The following is a 22,842-nucleotide window of genomic DNA, read 5'->3' as shown; positions in this document are numbered from 1 at the left end:
TTACTGAAAGAGTTGTCAGGCCTTGGAACGGGCTGCCCAAGGAAGTGGTGGAGTCACCGTCCCTGGAGGTATTTAGAAGACGTGTAGATGAGGCGCTTAGGGACATGGTTTAGTGGGCATGGTGGTGTTGGGTTGACGGTTGGACTCGATGATCTTAGAGGTCTTTTCCAACCTTAATGATTCTATGATTCTGTGATCTTTTCAAGGAAGATTGTACTGTGAAGGACACCATATACACCAATTTGAGTGTGTTATCAGCCCTCTTTGTCCTTATAAATATACAGATTAATTCATGGAGTATTGTAGGAAGTGCACTGAAACATGGTTAAGGTACTTGGTGCAGCGTGAAGAGAGGAACACTGAATTTCTGGGTGACTTTGAGGAAGTGTTGGGGGATGGACTTGAAAATTTAAGCTTCAGATTTTTGGACACAGCTCATTTTAGGTGCCTTAGCATGTTGTAGAGCACTTAGAGTTGGATTTCTGTGTTACTCAGTGCTTTCAAAGAGCTGTTCCCCAGGCTGTTGCAGGATGGACACTCAAGTTCGTGAAGTGTAGAGGACGCCTTTGGAAACATGAGCATTGCTCCCCAGGTGCCTCCGCTTGATCTCCTTTAAAATGGCAGGTATTTTCTGCCCCTGAAGGAGTGCATCAGTGCTGGTGAGGTTTTTTCATTGTCATTAACAGTTGCCTGCAAGGAACTGCTGGGAACCTGAAAGCTGAATTTTGGTGAAGGAAATGGGCAGTATGGAGGGAAACATTTTGAAACATCTCTTCAGAAAATGTGCACCTCAGTAAATGGACAACGGCGGCTCCTGTAACAGGCAACTGAATGGTGCAGCTCTTTAAAAACAGAAATCACAAATGTATTCAGCTGATGCATTGAATTAGATATGTAAGAGCAATTTCACTTTGTCACATAAAGAGCCCCAAAGCACAAAGAGGTAAAGGGATGTGGAAAACAGCTGAAGCAGAAAAGGCTGATAGCATGCTGTGTATGATTTTATTTATACTGGTATTGTTTTGCTTTTATTATTTTCTTTAGCTGTTTTCTTGGCAACTATTTCAAAGGATAAGTGGATCAGTGAAAGGCATGAATAGCTACTGACGGAGACACTTCCCTAGGTTTTCTAATCATCTTCGTATTCACCAATGCTACTGGAGTTGTTGAATACTGAGAAATGATATGTTTGTCACACTTTGCTACTCCACACATAAGCCTTTCTGATTTGCAACCATCTGCTTGTAGGAGTTAGTGAATGGGTAGAAATAAACCAAAAGAAACCTTAGTTAAGAACATAAGGCAAAAAACCAAGGCAAATACAAAATAAATTTCTAAACCCGAAAAGAGGTATTTGGTGGCAGTCGTTAGGAATTCATCTAGGCAATTTGAATCCCCAAGACCCTACCAGGCCAAATGAGTATAACGTGATGGTGGAGGAGGTTGTTGGTGTCTCTAGAGCCTCGGGCAGTGTAGGCAAAGGGCAGGATACTAATGTGTATCAACCATAATGGCCTTCTCATGACGACAAAAGAAGGTAACAGCTTCCTTGATTAGACAGATTCATTAGAAAACTCTTTGAAACTGTTGTCTTTTCTAAATGGTGTTTTTCCAGAGGGCAGGTTGTACCACCAGGTACCAGGTTCTGAGGTGAGTTCGGAGGATTGCCTCTAATTGTTGCAATAGTTATGAAAGTGGCTTTCTTTTTCTTGCAGCCAAAAAATTATATCCCAACTTGTGGAAATATGAAAGAACTTGTTTCTTCTCTGATTATCTAGCACAATTCCCAGTAACCACTGTGATTCAGAGGCAAGCACCTTAATATTCCTGAGAAACAGCTCTCAGAAAGTACTTCTGATTCAGAGTGTGATTTATTAATTACAGGCTTTTGTATGCACTTAAGTTATGGTGCAAAATGAAGCTTAAGAATCCCTTTGTTCATAAAGTTCAGAGGCTCATCCAGGCTATGTGCCTGACGCTTGTGCTTCTCTAAAATTTTTCTGCACGTGCTAGTCTTCTCAGACTAGTACTGCTACCTGCAGACCTGAGAGGTATAACATTTTCAGGTTAAGCCCTTTTTAAAATTGGTTTCTCTGGTCCTTTTCACTAGATTTCCTTTCTGGGGTATCACATCAGTGAATAGCTTTAATATGTCTTTCAGACAAATCTGTTTTCTCACACGAATATGCAGGATCCTTTTTTTTCGTGTGCAGGCAGCCAGCACTGCTGTAGTTGTTAAATATTCTTCCTTTATCCTTTATTCTGGCAAGCCACCCCAAACCCATCCTCTTGCACAGCTGTCTTTGTCAGAGTACACGTTAGCACTGAACTGCACAGAAGGCAAATGGATAGTCTACTTCATCCCTCTTCTTCTGATGTTTGCTGAATAACACCCACAGAAGCTGAGGTAGTATGTGCCCAGTTTCCTCCTCAACCTGAGCATTTCTTGGTACTGTTTTCTTGATCCCAGCAAGATTTGTGAAGCAGGGAAGCGGTTATATCTTTTAGTGGTCTGCCTGATGGAGCTAGAAACAAGAGGTGGTTGTTCAGGCTCGTTCCCTTCATTACGTCTGCAGACAGCAGCAGTGCTCTGAGCAGAGAGTTGCTTTATTTCTCCCAACTGTATCAGTTGATCTAAAAAAATGCATATACATAGCCATACATGTACATACATACATACATATGTAATCCCCTACAACAAATCTTGCTTCTTTTGTGTCCTGTAAACAAAGCTATTCCTGATAATAATCTGACCTATCCAGTTCCTTTCTTTCCAAATCACGCTTCAGCTCCTATCTATCTGGCATCTGGAAATGCATTTCCAAGGTGAACCGGGTGCCAGGAGAGTCATGGGGAGCGCTGAGAGTACCACATACGGCTCAGCTCTTGTTACTAGGAAACAGTTGGGCAAGGCTGTCAATGTCACACCCAAGGCATGGATGTAACCTCTGCTGTTTACTTGCAGGCGCTCGTGTTAATGCCAAGGACAATATGTGGCTGACTCCTCTCCATCGAGCAGTTGCTTCAAGGAGTGAAGTGAGTAAGATTTAATTACCCTGCTTTTGCATGTAAACTATATGCTGGGGGAAAAAGCAAACCATCGAGAGGCGTAGTAGGTAGCATGGTGATGCAAACAGGGAAAGCATTTTCTGTGTGCGGGGCCTTTAGCATTGCAGCCGGAGGCCAGCTTTCACGAGTTAGTTATAGCTGCTTTTGAGCCTTAATGTGGTTGATTTTCGCCTTGTGGAATGCTTTATATTACTGTAGCGAGTCATACTGAGCAACCATCAGCTGGAGTGGGTGACCATGACTGAAGTGGGATAGAGTGCACAGTGGTCTACAGCAGCCTCATCATCTTCAAGTGGTGAAATAAAGAGGAATAAATCCATATGGATGTGCGCACGCTGTGCGTGTGCCAGAAGGGAGTGGATGCGTATGTGATCCAACACGTATTACCACATAGTTTGTTTTGGTTAATTGCATTTCAAGGCATCCATTAGGTGTTCTGTTAATGCATTTGATTCATGCATAAAGGAGGGTTAGCCCATATTTCTTGTACTTGACAACTTGAAATCTTCTGGCATCATGTTGTACTTCTTCCGTTGCTATCTCAAAAAGGAGCAGCAATAACTATCAGGAATGCAGCTCAGACTGTGTTTTCAACTCCACCGTTATTCTTGGCTTTCCATTTTGGACCTCCCTGTATACTTTTATCCTCCTAATACGTAGTTAACAGTGAGCCCAACTGCAGACCGAATTGGCTGCTGGGGATGAGGGGAGGGGTTGTAAAAGAGACAGAGGGCGGCTGTCTTCCAGAGATCGATGGACTCGAATCACCTCCGTAACAGTCCCAGCGCTTGCCAAGCCTGGAGGCAGGAATCCTGGGCTCGCTTCTGAACTCGGGCATTGTTTGGCTGCTGGCTGAGCTTCCCAGCTGCTGGCATCCGCTGAAATCCTCTGAAAGGAATATCTGATAGAGTATGAATGCCGTAATGAGGCAAAATACAAAAAGCCATGTTGGAAAACAAAGGTCAGACTTAAACCTTAAAAAACAGCCACAATCTTTCTGATGTGGGAATTGCAGTGTGCTTGGTTTCTTTTTTTGGATATGTCAGAGTACATGATTTTTATTGTCAGTGACAGTCCTAATAGAAAATGTATGTCTTTCTGTGGGTTTGTGTCTCATCTTTGTCAGCTGAAGGCCAATTGCGTAATGAGAAACTGTCTTCCATTGTGCCAGCAGTTCTGGTACCTCAAAGTGAGTACCCAGGTGGAATAGGGAGGCAGCAGGGAAAGGCACCAGCCTTTGATGCCTTTTCGTGGTCTCCTATATATTTTATAAACACACATAGCTTTCTTCTCCTGGTCTTTTTTCTTTGTTGTTTATATGATAATTGCTACTTTTGGTAATAATTTTGAAACAAGATTCAGCGCTTTGAGGCTCTTTCAGTGCTGCTTTTACTTTATTACGCAAGCTAACAAATGTGCAGCTTCAATATAATAGGATGAAACTGATAGTGATAGTAGTAGATTGCAGTAGGTGAATTCGTAGTTCACATTGATAGCAGGAGATGAATTCATGGTCCAGAAGTTGACCAGTAGGACTTGGTGTGGTTTTTGACGTTCCTGTGTGCACAGTTGCTTTTAGAATGATCACCTACAAGTTTTAAGTTCTATTATCAATCTTTTACTGTGAAGCTTTCACAGGATTCAGAAGCTGTCTCCTTGCACCCTTTTGTAGCTTAATTAAAAGCATGAACACATTTTTACTTAAGTCTTAATGATTTTTCAAGTGAGCTTTAGGGATTTAAATGTTTATTTATAAATCAACAACCCTCAGGTGTGTCTGTGCAGGATTGTTAGTGGATGTCTTAGCTTTCAGCCTTATACGGTTTGAAAAAGTAAAGAGATTTCACTCTGATAACTTGGGATAGCTAGAGACACTGAATACAGAGGCTTACACCATAGCTGTGGACTGCATGCACATGTAGAAATTATGTTAATAAAAAGGTAGCTCATGCTCTTAAAAGCAGTAAAATTAAAACTTCTCTGTAAGGATTTTAACATTTTGATCCCAAATCTGATAGAGCAGCAGATTTGCAAATGTAAACAAACATGTGTAAATGTTTTTTTAAAAAGTCTAAATATTTTTAGCTTAGTCTTTTCAGTCCTTACTATTTACTTCTAAAAATTCTCCTTTAACTTTTTCTTTCCTTCATTAAGAGTCAAAATGCATGAATTTTCCTACTGACTTCATGTCCCGGCTGGGTAGGTCTCCAGTGAATTACATTTAAATGATTTTAAAAATAGTAGGCCTGTAATTTAAAAAGCAAGGTCCTGTTGAGACATCAACAGTGATATATCATTATTGGTGCTGTAAGAGATGCAATGTCACTAACTGAACAAATCTGTTAGAGGACAGTTTGTGAGATGGCTGTGGAAAATGAAATTGCTGAGATCGGTTGAGGACAAAGAACTAATACTCCTAATAATGGATGTACTGTTGATACAGACCGCAGCCACTCTCCTGGGCCATTCTAGATACAAAAGTGCTATTTAAACACATTTATGTGTTTGTTACTCATTAATAAAATTTTGGCTGGGCTTGCCAGAAAACTTTTCAGTTTATGGAAAAAGAATAAGGTACTATGTAGGACTAGGGGTCTCCCATTTACCAGCTGTGAGCTGTAATTAGCAGACAAGGCTACTTGAATGCTACTGTGTCCCAGTGGTTCCTTTGTGTTTTGTTTGTTTGTGGGGAAAAAAGGAAGAAGAAACAAAATGTAATTTTGCGAGAGACTTGTTTTTTCATCTGACTTGCTTAATTCAGAAAAGAACTGATTGTGAATTCTCCAGTGAGACAGTCTCTCAAGAGAGAACAGTACATTTTTCTCACTGGGAAATATTCACTTTTAACCAACAAAATTAACCTTAAAAGATGTTGTTTGGTCTCAGGCTGACAGAATGGATGTTGCAGTGAAGACCCTTGGCCTATGCTTAGCCCCTGGGGAGGGAAGGAATGCTAATGCTAACGTGGGGACACCAGCATCAACCCTTGCCTGTGATTCTCATGTTTTTGAAAGCTAAAATTCTGTTTTCACATATTCTGTTTTATTTTCTCCTTTTTCCTGTTTATAAATAAAACTTAGAGCAATTTGTTATGATTTTACTGTCCAAAATGATGTGCTTTTCATTTTGTAAAAAATTTTTGTAACAGTGAGCTCAAATAAGTACATTCATTTCTTCAGTGAAAGCACAGTGATGATGACTGAAGGTTAATCAACCATACAGGTTGGGCTCTCTGCATAGGCAGCTTTGTACATCCTAAAATCAAACTGGGAAATTTTGATTGTGATGACACTGCTCTAAATGACGGCAAAGGTGGTGTGTACTTTGGCGTTTGAATCAATACCATTTCACTAGCCTGGGAGGTTGTTTTGATAAATGTTGTTCTCCTTCCCCCCTCCTGGCCATGTCTGATATGCATAAGTAATATGCATAGGTAATATGATTGAGCTGCCAAGAAGGTGGGCCATGTATTTGCTCAAACTGCTTGGTTATGGATACAGCTGTGTTGCCGTTGCAGGAAGCAGTGCAAGTATTGATTAAGCACTCGGCCGACGTCAATGCTCGGGACAAGAACTGGCAGACACCGTTGCACGTGGCAGCTGCAAACAAGGCAGTGAAGTGTGCGGAAGTCATCATCCCCATGCTGAGCAGCGTCAATGTCTCTGACCGAGGGGGGCGGACGGCATTGCACCATGCAGCTCTGAATGGCCACATTGAGGTGAGTTGTTTAAGAGCGTAATTGATCGTTGGTTTATTTATTTATTTTCCCAGTTCAAACAGTTGACCCACTGTGGCTGGGTCTAGACTGACCCCCACTATTCCTATCATTCAGCTGCTTTCCATACTGTGCGACGGGTTTCCTACCTGCAGAAATGAGACAGTGGCTGGAAAGTACCTGTGCAGAGCCAGCGTGCAAGCGAGTTGTGCATATGCAGGCTTGGAGAGCTGGCTGCGCCACTGGCTCTGGCAACTCAAGTGTGTCCTTGGCTCTTTTGGGCTTGACTGCCTGCGAAAATAAGAGTGGCAGAATGGAAAGAAGGGAAAACTGGTGGATTCATTTCATACTGAAGAAATGTTCAGCTGTGTGAGATCCAGTCGGTCTGCTTTTCCAATTAGTCTTCTAGAAAATGTGCTTCTGGTTTTTCTACTTATCTTATACAAGCAAACCCTTCTAGTCTAATTACCATTTCTGTATGAAAAAAACATACTGTTGTAAATAAAGTCCCTATTTAAAAGGTTTTCTAGTGTCTTTAGATCCAGGTGCAAGGATCCTCATTTGCCCATTCCAGACCTGAAGATCTAGGTATGGAATTTTTTATTCCATAGAATAAATGCCCTTAGACTGGCACAGTAGGCTTCTGTCAACAAAAGTTGATCAGTTGTACTGTAATTTAAAAGAAGGAAGAGGAATGGTAGTTCCTGTAAAACGATGATGGTGTTTGGCCTTTAAAATACTGCACTCTAGGAAAGAGATAGTAATGCTTGAGTCTAACCATCATAATCTAAAGCTCCTGAGCTTTTAGATAGAGTATATCAGAAATGTTAACTGAGTATATGCTGTTATTAGCCAATCTCTGTGGCAAAGCAGTGTACAAGAAGAAGACAATCATCCAGCTCTGTGATTTATGATTTTAGAATGTTTTGCGGAAAAAGACAGTTGTTGAAAGACAGTGTTTTCCATTCAGTTTCCTTTCTTTTTGTCCCTGATTTTTCCTGTGTTTAACTTTGGATGATTGGCAATGGGGAAAGCAGCTTTCCACCTCTTAGCCACGCTGTCTAAAAGGCCAGCGTCGTGAGCGAGGCAGCCTGGTGCCTGTCCACACCGCCATGGGCACGTGGGAGCTTAATGAAAATCACCGCAGCATAGCAAGAAATAGACACTCCTTGTTGAAAGATCAAGCAGATTTTAGGGTTTGTTACCTCACGGTCTGGAGGAATCTTGTCCCACTCTACAAGAAAACCCCTTAAATTGGTCTTAGTGGTAAAATCTAAGAGCAGTGTTTCTCTTCCAGGTTGTTTGCCAAGCTGAATTTGAAGCATGCTCTCAGCCCCCTCTGTGGACACAGAACTTGTCCTGGTTACTTGCGGCTGTCATCGATCCATGTCATTAATGCACACAGCTTTGAAAAGTATTTGTGTAATTCACAAATTTATCGTTCAAAAGCAGGATTTTGTGATACCAACCTTATTGTTAGAATGGTTTGTTATAAACTGTCAAGTGTGTGATCTACAGGGTTGGTTTACTTGCTGTTGTTACTTCTAGATGGTGAACTTGCTTTTAGCCAAGGGGGCGAACATCAATGCTTTTGACAAAAAGGACAGAAGAGCTCTTCACTGGGCAGCATACATGGGTAAGGCTTGGGCTGATGCTCCTTCTTTTTAGTTTCCTATTCACAAACCAACAGCATGTTTTAAAATGGACAAGAGCAGTCCTGGCCATGGAAAGTGGGCGTTGTATTTACCCTGAAGAGGGAAGGGTTCAGCTGATCTAAATACACACCGTCCATTTACGGTTTTGCAGCTGGTGAGAACTTGGCTGTGATTTCCTTTTTAACACAGTTAATTGTAGGGGTTTTGTGTTGCTTTTTTCGTTTTGGTCTTTCTATCCTGATTCTAATTCCAGCCTGAAGTGTATTTGGGCTTGAAAAAATACAGGTGTTTTTTTTTCAGTTTTTGCTAAAAACTACTTTATATAAAATGAAGATAAATACGAGCATAAATTTTGCTGTTTATCTATGTTTATAAGTAGCTAAGTTATGATATTGTTAGGAAGTGCTTCATAGGCTTTCTTCCTGTTAGGAGCAAATTGTCGTCTTTTATTCCAGAGTGGACAAGAGCAACCGATTCGTCTATTCAAAACATCAGTGGTGTTACCAAATACTGCTTAATTAAATCAATTGACCTTATCATTCCTTTCAAGTTAAAGGAAAATTTCTCGTAGTGGGGCATTATAATTTAAAAATACTAGAACAAGATTGCCTGTGATAGTGGTCATGCTTGTTCAAGAGCTTTTGTTGGCCAAGCGGTATATTCCAGATTATAATTTGTGAGGTGTTGTGTGCCCTCAGCCAGGAACTCTTTCATATGACCTGTCAAAATCTTGATTTTAATCCTGGCACTTTTGGAAATGAGATAATAGGAGATTTCAAACTGTGAGAAAAGCATATTGTGCATTTTTTTGATATACACAGACAGATGGAAAGACTCTTGCCAACGAATGTGATTTGGCTTTTGAGCTAGTGGGCTTTGAACTCCACTCTGTAGAGGTGAAAGGCTTTTACATTGTGCTGCGCAATTCCACATCTCTTCTGCTTTTAATTCTTTTCAGGAATTCATGATGTACTTTTCAAAATATTTAGATAACATTTAAGGCCTAAATTAGCAATGGGATTTAGGAGTCTATAGTGTAATTTGGACAGAATTTAGATAATGAGACGTGAGTGTCTTATCCTGTAAACCCTTACGTAGTTTCTTGAATGCTTAAATATCTTTGGGCACTTTGGACTTTGTCCATAAAGTTTCCTAGGTCCTGCACGTGACCAGAGCTGCCTCTGTCATGAAAGTGCTGTACAACTCCCATGGTGCACAACTTTATATGGTGTTTGACATAATAAATTTTTAATTCTAAGAAAGAGAGCTCTGCTTCAACATGAAGCAATAAGGACTATTCCTCAGTTAGCCTTGATATAATTTTGGTGGTTAGGGCACTGTGTGGGAAGGCAGGCCAGATGGTTTGAGACCTTCAGGGAGAGGAGGAAACTGAAGATACAGGTGGGTTGTAAGTTGCATTTTGAGATGCTTAGCTCTTCCCCTGTATTCTGTACGGAGATCCTAATTCAGGGGTAGGCATTTCGCTCCTGAAGATAGGTGTTCCATTGATCTGGCAGTCAGCTCTCAATCTGTGTGACTGTTGAGGCTATTGCAGTTATTTTAGTTTGCAGACTAAGTATGTGTGTATAGACTATGAGTTCAGATTCAAACATTTTTAAACCTATATTCAGGATTTTTTGTACAGTTTTGTGTTAATGATACAGTTTTGGAGAGTCAAAAACCTGATCCAAAGATCAGTGGATTCTGTAGAAAGTCTTGTGTTTGTATTGGTAGGCTTTGGCTCAAATTCTGCACTCACTTGAAATTTAGTTTTCTGTCTTCAATGGTGCTAGAAAAGAGGATACCTTCATTTTATCATTTATTAAAGTTATTTTGTATTGCTAACAAAAACCAACAAGTGTGAGCAGTTATGTTTACAGATGACATCAGCAGGATGCTGTTTTGGGAGACTTGTATAGTCATGCTCCTGTGCTCACTGTTCTTTCTGTAACAGGGAGAATAAAACACAAACTGTTATTTTTAGAGAAATAAATGGGAAAGAGGTGTTCTTTTAATTACTGGAAAACTAATTCAGTAAAGAGAACTTTGACACATCCGGTGAAGGTGAATGCATGGATTTCTTGACAAGACCTGGAGCTAGGATTAAGAGCACTTACGAAAATGCTTTTTTTTCCTGTGTAAAACTGTGGGAAAATTGTGAAACAGCAGTGAAATGGGCAGTGCATTAGCAAGAATGCAGTAGTTTGGGAGAAGTGGTACTGTAGGATGGTATACTCATTGATTACTATCTTTCATCTTTTGAAGGTCACCTGGAAGTTGTTGCCTTACTGATTAATCATGGTGCAGAAGTGACTTGTAAAGACAAGAAGGGTTACACCCCACTTCATGCAGCTGCATCCAATGGGCAGATTAACATTGTGAAACACCTCCTTAACCTGGGGGTAGAGGTATGTGGTAATGTGCTCTTTGTGGCTTCCATGTTTCTCCATATTTGGAGATATTCTTTTCTTCTTTCTTATTGATGCTGCTACAGACATTGGCAGAGCTTCTAAAGAAAATAGTTTCCATTTTCTGGACCGCTTTGTGCTTCATGTGGTTTATTGCTTCAAGAGCCAGAAAACATTCTGGAATAAAAAATGTCTGATATGGACAGTAAATTCCAGGCCACCTTGCTGAAGAAATCAGGAAATATATGCTGTTCCTGCAGAGGAAGATGGAATAATGAAATTTCCCTTGGCTCAGCATTCCCTTTGATATGATGAGCGGTTGTTCTCAACATACACACTGTGTACTTTACTAAACAGCAGTTCAGGCTGTTTAAGTCTGGGGACCTGTATTTCCTCTGTAGCTGATGGAGGGAAGGAGAAGGATTATTGTCACTCCGGAAAAGAATGTTTTTTCAGGGCACAGACTTCTCTTAGTGTAATATTGTCAACTCAGTGATTCAAAGCAGCAGTGAGATGACCAGAAGAGCCTGCACTGGTTAATCAGAGATGTCAAATAAAGCCATTGCATTTGCCATTGCATTTTCAGCTGACTTGACCTGCCAAAAAAATGTCAGAAGTCCGTGTTCACAGGCTGTTGACTGTGAAGTTGAAGGGGAATAGGTGTTTCCTGTTATTAGCAGTACTATGCTAATAACTACCTTTAACTTCCACATTCTCCACCACTGGGGATATGATCTTTGAGACGCCTGATTTCATGGAAGGGAATTCACATAATCCCCCAGTCTTTTGTACAATCTGTCTTGTCCTATTTTAAAGAACAGCAGTTGAATACTAAGCCGGTCATCAAGAAGAAACATAATCTTAATTACATCTTTATAATACTGAGCTACTGAAAGTGGTTTCTTATTGAAGTGTAAATGGCTGTGCAGTTTCACCTTCCCTTCACTCAGACACCTTTACTCCCTTCCCAAAAGAAATCTGTTGAAAGAGCTCTTAAGCCTGATTCTGTTCACAAAAATTCAATAGTCAGTGCTTTATTTTTTTTTAATAAAGATTATGAGCTTTTTATTTATCCTACTTTCCCAGTTATATGTAAAAGCTTTCCAGCTTGTTAGGACTTCTGTCATCATCATCATCATTACATAGTCCTGCTATCAGCTTTAAGCTTCATACTGGCTTTTAGAAATTGCCAGTAGGATAACAAGTTAATAATAGTAAAGGTAAAGCATTCCAAATTAAGCTCTCTGGGAGTATATTTTTGTCAATGAAATTTGCTAGTGAGAAATACGCCCTATGACAGTTCAAGCCTCCAGCTATTTCCATTTGCAGTATGTGATACATTATGTAAAATGGTAAGCTGATGTCTGTAATTTTAACTATGTCTCCTTGTCTCATTTTAGATCGATGAAATGAACATCTATGGAAATACTGCACTTCACATTGCCTGTTACAATGGTCAGGATTCTGTTGTTAATGAGCTGATTGACTATGGTGCTAATGTAAATCAGCCTAATAATAATGGATTCACTCCCTTGCATTTTGCTGCTGCCTCCACTCATGGAGCACTGTGTCTTGAACTACTAGTGAATAATGGGGCAGATGTTAACATTCAGGTAAAACTTGCATTGCAGCTCTTCAGTTTTACTTGATCCTATTTTGCATATCTCAGGAGACTGGAGACTATAATAACGAGTGCAGCATGGCTTTAAATCCTTGATGGAAGTAGAGTGATGCTGAGAATGTTGATCACTAAACTGTTTGGATGAGATTACTTCCCAGCAGAGGAGCTCTCTGTGCCTTGATAAATATAATGACAGCTTTAAACTCTAGGCCAGCCACTCTCCTGAAGGCATGAGCCACTACTAAAATATAGTACCAGGAGCTCTGTCAAAATGTTATCTCAGGGAGTGGTGGTAAGTTGAGGAACTATTCCTTTCTGGTGTTTTCCTTCCCCCTACAATATGGATTTAATTAAACCTGATTGTAAAAAGTTCCTTTTGACTTTCCCGGGGAAGTAAGAACTGAAGGTTGTTTGTTTACCTATTTTAGAGCCTGAGTTTACAAAGTCTGATTCTGTTTAGGATATCTGAATGCTCTTGAGATACAATTGATACATCTTGATGAAGCTGAAAGGGACTTGCTGTTATCCAAAGAAGGGTACTGGTATAGGTACCAGAAGACTTGATATCTCTGAGTTCATATAAGATTTTGACTGCTTTTCTTTAGACTCGATGTGTTTCAGTTTCCTATCTGTAAAACTGGTCTCCTAGCATTTAACACCTCTGGCAAGTCCCTTGAGATCAGTGAATAGTCAGTGCACTATTTAAACTCAGAATTATTAAAATGAAATTAAGGGTCATGCCTGCCAATGAATTCAAAATCCCGTGGTAATAAACATGAAGTAATGTGAGTAGTGAGGCTGGTACCCTTTCCTCAGCTTCTTGGCTTCCCTAATCTCAGTTTCTTTCTCTGGAACCCAAAACATTGATCTCTAGTCATTGTACCTTTCCTTTCATCTGCCTTCTCTGTTTTCTAATTGTCTTTTGTAGACATCCTATTTTTGATTGCATGGAAATTTGTTAAACAAAACTTTTTAATATAGTGGCTTTTATTCTGGGATGTATCTATAAAATGCAGATTGATAAACAGGATATAGTTCTTGAATCTCTCAGAGGCTGCTCCTACTTAGCTTTATGATTTCTTTGCTTTTCTTTATTCCCCTTGTTGCAAGGGTTAGGCAAAATAATGACTGAATGGGAAATGTTGCTTAAAAATAATATTCAAGAATAATGTCATATATCTGTAGGTTTCTAACAGATATTGTGTACAGCCAGGCTGTAAGAACAGGCTCCACTCCAGCCCATTTCCTATTCATTGCTGAGGAACTGTTTTACTTGTATGCTTATATCTTCTGCATTTACCATCATGTATAGATTCAGTCCTACAGACTTTTGAAGCTAGTGGAGGTTTTATCTGAAGAATAGCTGTAGGATGTTGAGCTGAGAGACTTCAAATTGTTACCACCGCTTTACATGCTAAATGATTGTTTTTATATTTTGTTTCTGTCAGAGTAAGGATGGGAAGAGCCCGCTGCACATGACAGCTGTCCATGGGAGGTTCACACGGTCGCAGACCCTCATTCAGAACGGTGAGTTTCTGTGCCTGTTTAACGACTCTCCAAAAGATTATGCATTTCCAAGGTTGCAATTTTTAGTTGTTCTGACCCAGAGTGCCAAAGGACTATTCCGAGAGCTGCTTAGCTCTCCATCATCTTCACGCTTTGAGCTGCACTGACAACTCTCATTCCAGCATGTCATCACAAGTTGAGATTTTGGTTGATAACAAAATCCCATATTCCTCCAGCTGATGGTGGTCCAGCTGATCTGTTGTGATTCTTAACCTGAAAACAAGAATTCAAAGCTGTATTTAGGTCTTTTTTCTGCTGAGAAGCAGGCACAACTTTCTTTCTCAAATTATTTAAAAACTAAAAAAAAAGGAAAAGTTTCTGGTCGTCCTCCCTTGGGAGCCCTGATGTTCTGAGAGCTCAGACCATTTTCTCTACCTTCCATTCAGCAGCTGTACTTCTCTCACCTCCCTCAGCTCCACCTCACCACTGTCTTCATTAAATGTTGAATAAATACTCAGGAGGGTGGACCAGCACCACCTTGTTTGTTCTGGCATAGCCAGGATTCCTGATTATCAGTCATTTATCAGGTATCTCTTTTGTCTAAGAATACTACAGAGTATAACAAATATTATTGTTGGAGAACTGGCAGAGGCCTGTTTCCAATTGACAGAGGTAGCTATTAATGGTTGTTGACTTATGCTTCCCAGCTTTGGCCACTATACCAGACAGGGTGGTCTGGGGTTTCTTGGTTGGTTGTTTTTTTTGTTTGTTTTCCAAAATCCCAAACTTGGAACTTAAGTGTGAGATGTTGAAGATGGCTGAATAGTTACGCTGTAAACGTAAAGACACATTTACACAAGACTGTATTTTAAAATGGAGGTCTTCAGTACATCATGCTTCTTTCAGGTTGTCATGCAAATTGTTGTCATATCTCTCCTTGCATAAATAAAATAGTAATAATAAAAGGAGTTTGGGCAAACTGGAAGAAACTGTGCTTTAATGCAGTTTTTAGTTGTTTAGTCAAATATGCTCTCTGACTTGCAGCTGTTGTTTGCTCTCTGTTGGATTTGTGTGTGAAAGGACTGGCAGTTCTTCATCTGTCCTTCACGCCTCTCTAGTCTTCTTCAAGTTACTTGGGTTTCGCTTCTTTCTTCGTTTGCTGCCCCTCTAATTTTAGTGTTATACACAGATCTGATTGCAAGTGACTTTATACCTCATTGCCATGAGGTATTGTGGAAGAGAGAAATGTCAATGATTTAAAGAAATGGAGTTTCATTCTGCATTAAATAATGAGTTGGCTAAAGATGTCTCAGTTTCTGGCTGCTGTCTCTAGTGACTTGTAGAGGAAGACTGGATTACCTTAAAATTGGAAAATTGCAAATGTGATACCTATCTTTAAAAATGGGGAAAAAGAACAGAGAATTTTACATAGGTCAGCCAAAAATTCAGAAATAAGCGAATGAACAAACTGTTTGTAAACACTTAGGGAGGAGTGGGCAATATCTGGCATAGATTTCTCAAAAGTAAAAGATGCTGAAACATCATAATTCTCTTCTACAGCAGGGTGATAGGATTTGTGAACACAGCACAGTCCTCTGACTTCTCTGTAATGGGCAGGTAATGTTCGTGGAGACCTCCGCTGGTGGAGGCTCCACCCCAGGGAACCAGTTCCAGCATTTCACTGACCTTTATTTACCGTTAGAAAACGCTGTATAGTGCTTTACTAGAACTTTTCTTGTTGCAGGTGTGGCCCGTTATCTCCTGTGAATAGTGAACATGCAGTAAATATTACCATATCCTGATGTTAGCAAGATTTTTTACATGCGTTCATAAAGTATTCTCACAGCAAACTAGTGGAGTATTAAAATATTACAGTGTTGGAGCATAACTAGTTGAAAAACTACACTCAGAGATTAGCAATAAATGGATTGCTGTTGAAATGGAAGGTGTAGTGAGGGGGTTTTCAGTTTCCCTCCTGGGTCTGGAACTATCCAGTATTTTCATTAACAACTTGGATAGTGGAACAGAAAACGTGCTTTTAACATTTGGAGGAAACATGAAGTTGGGAGAGACTGTTAGTTTGGCAGAAGGTGGAGTCAGAATGGAAAATGATCCTGTAAAATTGGAGGTAGGAGTTATAACGCAATTGAAGCAAAGGAAAGATCCCACACGCAGGCAGGAGTATCCGTTGGACAAGTTCAGAATGGCAACAGCTGGGTGGGTGGCCGTTCCTCTAGAAAGGATCTGGGGCTTGTAGAGGATCAGAAGCTCGTTGACCACAAGTCAACAGTGTCATGGTGCTTAAAAAAAAAAAAGACCAACAATGTACATGGTGCTGTACAATGTACAGGAGTGTATAGATAGGAGCATAGCCAGCAGGCATGAAGTAATCCTTTTGCTTAGCTCAGCGTTGGGAGACGTCAGCTGTAGTACTGTTTCTGGCTTTTGACATTTTACTTCCAGAAAGATGTGGGCCAGCTGGAGATGACTGGGGGAAGGACGAGAATAGTTGGAGTGCAGCAAACCTGGCTTACAAGCAGAGACTGAAAAAATTACAGTTCCTTGGTCCAAAAAGAAAACAAGGACTTGATAGCAATCATTGCATGGGTCAAAAGCTGTAGCAGAGAAGAAAGAAATAATCTATTTTTCCTGCTTGTGAGGATAAAACACGAGATGACAGGCTTAAATTGCAACAGGAAAAATTCTACTTAAGCACTGTTTGGTTGTTCTTTGGTAAAGCACAGAGAAGGCACACAACACGCTTGTTGTTTGCAGTGTGTTCCTGTTGGCCTCTTGAACTAACTCTATTTAACATTGTCCTACAGGTAAGGTTGAGTGGCCTTCACGAATGAGGGCATAGTTTCAGCAGTTTATTTTGTTAGTTTAATTCAAGGCATCCATTTGTACCTTTAGATGTGCAGCATGTGTGAATCACGTACTTGACCGTTGTATGTCATCCTGTTCACCTGTTTCCCACCATTTTTCCCCACCACTGCAGTTGGAGAGGGAGGTGCAAATGCTGCTGCCAGACCACGTTCAGTACCAGTGGCTGACAGTTTGCTGTGTGCTGGTTCTTGGCCTCTGAAATTTAGTGTCTCTGCAGCTGGACTGGTTATGCTGCGTTGGCTAGAGAGGAATAATGTTTGTGGTCACTGGTTCATGCTTAATCTTTCAGTGTTAAACTGTATGAAAATGTCTTTTGCAGGAGGGGAAATCGACTGTGTTGATAAGGATGGTAACACCCCTCTGCACGTAGCTGCAAGATACGGACACGAGCTTTTGATTAACACCCTCATAACCAGCGGAGCTGATACTGCCAAGTAGGTGGCTGAAGTGGAGCTGTTTCTAATGATCAAGTGTTATGTCCGATGCCTGGAAACACGGTTACTCTTCAGGTTCTGAAGTGTGAAGGTTAAAATGGATAAGCATGATTGTACTGTACTTCAGTGGGTGACATGGGGCTAAGATATGAACACTTGGGAAGTGTGGAGGGGAAGGAAGCCCTGCTAAGTTCCTATTGTGCCTAGTTACACGTTTACAAGTAGTGCAAGTACTGCTCCTTTTTCCTAAAGCATTAATGTGGCACAGTGGTATATAATGTACATGAAGTATATATGTATATAAAGTGCATCTTGGTCACAGTTATTCCAGAAAGTCTGCAGCAATGAGTTTGTACAGGAAACGTAACTGAAAAAAATTCAGATGCCTTCCAAGGGAATTGTGTGCATATTCCGTAGTATCTAAATTAGCCTAATATTTAGTGGCCTGTCATACATGGTGATTATTCTTTTGTCTTGTATCTTTTGGTGTGACATAGGATAATCAATAGAAATGCAGTATTGCAAAGCAGATGTTACTAAGTATTTCTGATCTCAGTATAACTAGAGCCTGTCTTGATGTGGCATGGTTTCTGATATTCAGGTGGCTGAAATAATAGGACTGCTTTTATCTGATTTATGAGTTTGGGAGTCTTTTTTGAATAGAAGGACAAGGAGTTGAAATTAGACACATTTCTAAATCTGTACCAGGTGTTTAATAGCAGCATCTGGTTTCATGAATGTAAGTTTTCGGCAATTACCTCCCCATGTCTCTAAAATATAATTTAAGAGTCTTCTACCTAGAACCTACTGTAGAAATCAGTGACTTCTCTTGACTTACCTAGTTAGGAAAACCTGCTTTCAGATGCAAATGAGCTGGTTTTAATTTTGAAGATACTTGCAGCTCTCAGTATCTTGTTTGTTTGCTTGACGATGTTTAAGAAAGTGGCACATTTGCCCATACTCCTTTATCAAGTACAACTGTCGCCATGCAAACTCGGAAGGTGGAGCAGATCTTCAACTGGCATGGATAATGAAATTCCACAGGCTTCAGCTAACGTCACTGGATTTTCTTAACATAGCCAGCATGAAGATCTTGGTGTCTAAATAGATGTATTTTTCCTAGCTCTTTCTCCAGTACAGTAAGTCTCAGTCTGTCTCTTACCTTGAGGTTTAAAGGGAAAACGAGATGCAGAGGATAGCCCACTCTTGGAATCAGGGTTATCCAGTTAGAAATTTCTATTTCACACTTGGGTGACTGGACATTGATCGAATAAAATACCTTTTCCAGCAGCAGAAATAAGTGAAATAAGAAGTTGGCTCAGAGATATCAGGCGGATCCAAACGATACTACTGTCTGTGCTAAACAAGGAGCATTGAAACACTGGGAATGGGCTTTCATATGTGCTGCATGTAAATAACTCTGGCTGAGCTCCCCGAACTGGCTCTGAAAAGAAAATTCTGCAGCGTTGTTAGCAACAGCTGCAGACAGCTCGGTCAGTCTTTGAGGCAACTGTATTTAAAGGGGAAAGTGTGTACATGATGGGAGGAACCAGTGTGAACTGCGCTATAGAAGTGTGACACTGGTTAGCAGATGTGCAAATAGTGTATTTCGACGGAAACCGGCCAAAACATGTGCTGGGTGGAAATCTTGACCTAAAAGAAGAAAAATACTGCTTTAGACAACTAGGTGGAGGACGAGATAGAGGAAAATAGGTGTAGGAAGAAGAAGAGCAATACAGAATGTCCAATGTTAGCTTAAATAAATGAATTCACAGCTAAAAAATGCAACCTGTTTTTACAGATGCAGCAGCTTGGTGGAGCTTGTGCTGTTTCCTTCAAAGAATAGGCTGTCAGATCATCTTTTAATAGATTTACTCTAAGATGTAGATGCTGACACTAGCAAAATTAAAATTTGTACAGCACCACAAGTCACTCCTTAGTGTAGTGAAGCAGCAAGGAGGACACATTTAATGTGAAGACAGGAAGGATGGGCCTGTGGATTCTGGAAAGAGTAAGTTTTTTAAAAAAAAACCAAAATTAGTTAAATACATGTATGTATAAAATGGAGAGAGCAAGATATCTTTACAGACGTCCGCATTCATTTTTGTCTGAAGCTTCATAAGTAATTATCATTTATGGTGAGTCTTGCAGAAAGACAAGTTCCTTCGTCTTTGGGTCTGTATCTGAAATCCTCTTCCATGAGGTGACCACACTCTCCCATCCACCAATTGTCTCACGGAAATGAAGGGCAGATATGAATCCATCTGCTGTTGTTCAAGAGTTTGTAATTTTTCAAAAATATATCTGCTGAAGCAGACAGTAGATGATAATCTTGTCAAGATAGTTGGTTTCAGAGCTCCATGTTTTTGTGCACTTGGAGGGCTGCCGGTAAGATAATACTTTTAGAATAACAAGATGCTTATCACAAAACAATGCTAAATGACAGAAGCCAAGATGTCCAAACCCAAAAGTCTTCTAAGACAGTAAACACGGGCATGCTTAGGGACTGAACTGGGGCAATTTGCTGATATTAATAAAAGCTGCTGAGTGCTCAGCTTGTTTAAAAACTATGTGGTTGCCTGATACAGATTTAGCCTGATGATAGGTGCCTACCTTTTTTTTTTTTACCCAGCATGTCTGCTCTGAGAAGTTTATAGTGTAATTGAAAAGAGGGTCATGTGTTAAAGGGGGGAAAAAGTGGAGGGGAGTGTGAGGAGAGTAGCTGGAGCAAATAGGAAAATTAGATGTTTAATTCTTAGGATGTGGGAAGAAAACTGTTAGTGTCACGGCAGCCTAAAGGAAAATGTGAAGAAGAGTTATTAGCTACCCCAGCTCCAGGGAGAGAGCGAGAGGGAAGAAGGGGAGGCTTTGCAAACCCATAGGGGAGTCATCTAAAGGATGTTAACTGCAGGAAAAATGGGTTTCAGAAATAATAGTGAGAAGATTTCGGCATTTACTTTTACCTCAGAATGGCAGTTGCAGTATGTGTAGCTGATGCAGAAATTTGTGCATCCCACACAGGGAAATTGCCTCCAAGCACTATCCGCTCTCTTGCTTCTTCCCTTACCTTGGCTTTCGCCTTGAATTTTTAGAAACCTTCCTGCCACATTTTGTTCAAAGCGTAACACAAAGATTTTGCTGTATCAGAATATTTTTAACTCCTGAGAAGGCTGCTAAGGAAATACAGATAAAAATAATATGACAGGAAGAATCTTCCTCGAAAGGGATAAAACATGCTGCCTTTGTGGAAGGAGCTTTTGATGTGTTGTGTCTGTATGCAACCTGCATTTTCACATGACTCTCTGTAATGACACTGTTGTGCTTTTCAGGTGTGGGATCCACAACATGTTCCCTTTACACTTAGCAGCGCTGAATGCTCACTCAGACTGCTGCAGGAAATTGTTGTCATCAGGTAAGTAAATCCCGCAGTGTCTGTGGAGCTCAAGTAATGTGTGTCTCTGCTGCTTACAGCCCCTTTAGACTCCTTGTTGTGAATTGTTCAAATGAAAGACTTCCTGTGCTGCCGTGTTCGGCTGCGTGGTGTGGTGTACGGCTGCGTGGTGCGGTGTACGGGAGCGTGCGAGGCTTTCCTAACGGCATGCTGGTACTTCCTCGCATCCTGTATTGTTCATGCCCGAAGCTCTTTTCTCCTGGCTTCAGGAGAGTTTATATTAATTCATATTAATATATTAATACTCATATATTAACTCTCCTGGTTCAGAGAGTTTGTATTAATTCACCAGGAGAAGGGAGGAAATTTAAGACCCTTTTCCAAACTGTAGGAATGTGAGATGTTGTTTTGTTTTGGGTTTTTTTTCCCCCAGAGGAATAATTCAGGAAACTATCTCCTTGGGCCTGCACTGGCGCAGGTATTTACATCTCACTGATGAGGATATATTTTAGATACAGCTCAAGTGTGTTTCTGAATCCAGCCAGAGTAAAGGAGTTAGGCTGGCCAAAGCTCTGTGGGCACGAGACGGGAAATGAGTGAAAGCGTAGTGTCGAGAGAGCAGTCTCAGGATCCCCACCAGAGCCCAAAACAGAAGCAGCAGGAGTTTGCTGACACAACCATTTCAAAAGAGGCAGTAATCAGGTGCCAAATTCCAAATTCTCTTTTTCCAGGCAAGAGTTCCCATGAGTTAAAAAATCACAAGGCAGATCATATGCTTTTTCTAGAAAATTGCTTCATTACTTACACATAAAATCTCCTACAACTACTTTTTCCCCTAAACTTGAGTCCTGTAGGATACAGAAAAGGTGTGAAAAATGGCAATTACGTACCCCACTACATTAAGCCTTGGTGCGCTCTGGCCTTGACCACCAGATCAGGAAGGAAGAAAAAAAGCTCTGAGTGACCAGAGTTAGTACTGCCAGGCTTATATCTTTGGCCTTGTGCATCTCAATGAATATCCCTGCGTGCCCCTGGAAGCCTCTTTCCAACCTGAAAACCACACGCAATAAAAATGGCCCCATTTCATGTTCAGGCTGACTCTGTGTTTTTTCCTCATTTCTTCATGTTTTCTGTCTTCATGTCCTGCTGTCGCAGTCTTCTTGATAAGTATCTGCCTCATAAATGCCTGTCACATGGTTTTAAATAGGGATGTGGCGCAGAGCTGGATGTGGAAATAGATGCTCGTCGACTTTGCAGCTCTTTTTATAGAGCTGCCAAACTGGAGCAGCCTCTCGCCGTTCCCGTGACAACTTCTTTCTGACTGTAGTTGCTTGCATTCTGTTTTTTTCCAACTAACTGATTTTTCTGTCTCTGCAATGTTTCTTGTGGTTTAACTAGGACAAAAGTATAGCATAGTGTCCTTGTTTAGTAATGAGCACGTGCTGTCTGCAGGCTTTGAAATAGACACCCCTGATAGTTTTGGAAGAACGTGCCTCCACGCTGCCGCTGCAGGAGGGTGAGTAGCTGCGACTGTAGCTGTTGTAAGTTATTTTGTGGCTTCATTGCAGATTTGGTGCCAGCCAACTTGACTGTGCTATCCACAGAGGAATTTATTGCAGCGCAAGGGACGCAAAGCGGTCTGATGTCAAATTTTGGTCACTTGAGGCTGTCTTTTCCCATGTAGGGGTTGCTTGCAAAGTGAATGAGGTGGTCTGACTCCCTCTGCCACAGACAACCAGTTTGTCATTTGAAGCATGAGTTTCAGGCATAGGGTAACCCCCTTTCTTTTCATGCCCCTGTGAAGACTGCTTCAGCTTCGGGTTCTGGTGCTACGTACTCACCCAGGTCTGTATGTTGGCCACAATGGTCGCTGAGGGCCAGCAGTCAGCAGGTTTTTTTCAGGAAATCGTCAGTTCCTAGGGAAAAGCGAGTGAGGAGAAGGAGCTGTGGCTCCTGGGATGCTGCTGGCAGGGGTTATTCCTGGCCTCCACCTTTGGACTGTGTCCTTGTCCGAAAATGCAACTACGCAGCAGTGCCCATCAGATTGCAACCCTGGAGTCCAAATGCAGCTCATCTCCCTCTTTTTCAGGTGCAAGTTTAAAAGTTTCTAAAGAAAAAACAACAACAAAAAACCAACCCCAAAACAAACAACCAACC

The 22,842-nt window shown here is 40.9% G+C and overlaps 1 protein-coding gene across 1 annotated transcript in view; it reads left to right on the top strand.

Annotated features, from left to right (window-relative positions):
- The first annotated feature begins 2,961 nt into the window (after positions 1-2,961).
- The window catches only part of ANKRD44 (ankyrin repeat domain 44), a 60,540-nt gene continuing 40,659 nt past the window's right edge, over positions 2,962-22,842 (top strand). The window contains exons 1-9 of the mRNA XM_009572988.1: positions 2,962-3,036; positions 6,587-6,787; positions 8,333-8,420; positions 10,705-10,847; positions 12,248-12,460; positions 13,917-13,995; positions 17,180-17,294; positions 20,624-20,706; positions 22,084-22,201. Coding sequence (XP_009571283.1) covers positions 2,992-3,036; positions 6,587-6,787; positions 8,333-8,420; positions 10,705-10,847; positions 12,248-12,460; positions 13,917-13,995; positions 17,180-17,294; positions 20,624-20,706; positions 22,084-22,201 — 1,085 coding nt within the window. The 5' untranslated portion in view covers positions 2,962-2,991. The remainder of the gene's footprint in view (positions 3,037-6,586; positions 6,788-8,332; positions 8,421-10,704; positions 10,848-12,247; positions 12,461-13,916; positions 13,996-17,179; positions 17,295-20,623; positions 20,707-22,083; positions 22,202-22,842) is intronic.

This window comes from Fulmarus glacialis, unplaced genomic scaffold (genome assembly GCF_000690835.1).
Source record: "Fulmarus glacialis isolate BGI_N327 unplaced genomic scaffold, ASM69083v1 scaffold16372, whole genome shotgun sequence".
Taxonomy (NCBI): domain Eukaryota; kingdom Metazoa; phylum Chordata; class Aves; order Procellariiformes; family Procellariidae; genus Fulmarus; species Fulmarus glacialis.
The sequence above is the reverse complement of the archived record's forward strand: the minus strand, read 5'-3'. Positions and strand labels throughout refer to the sequence as shown.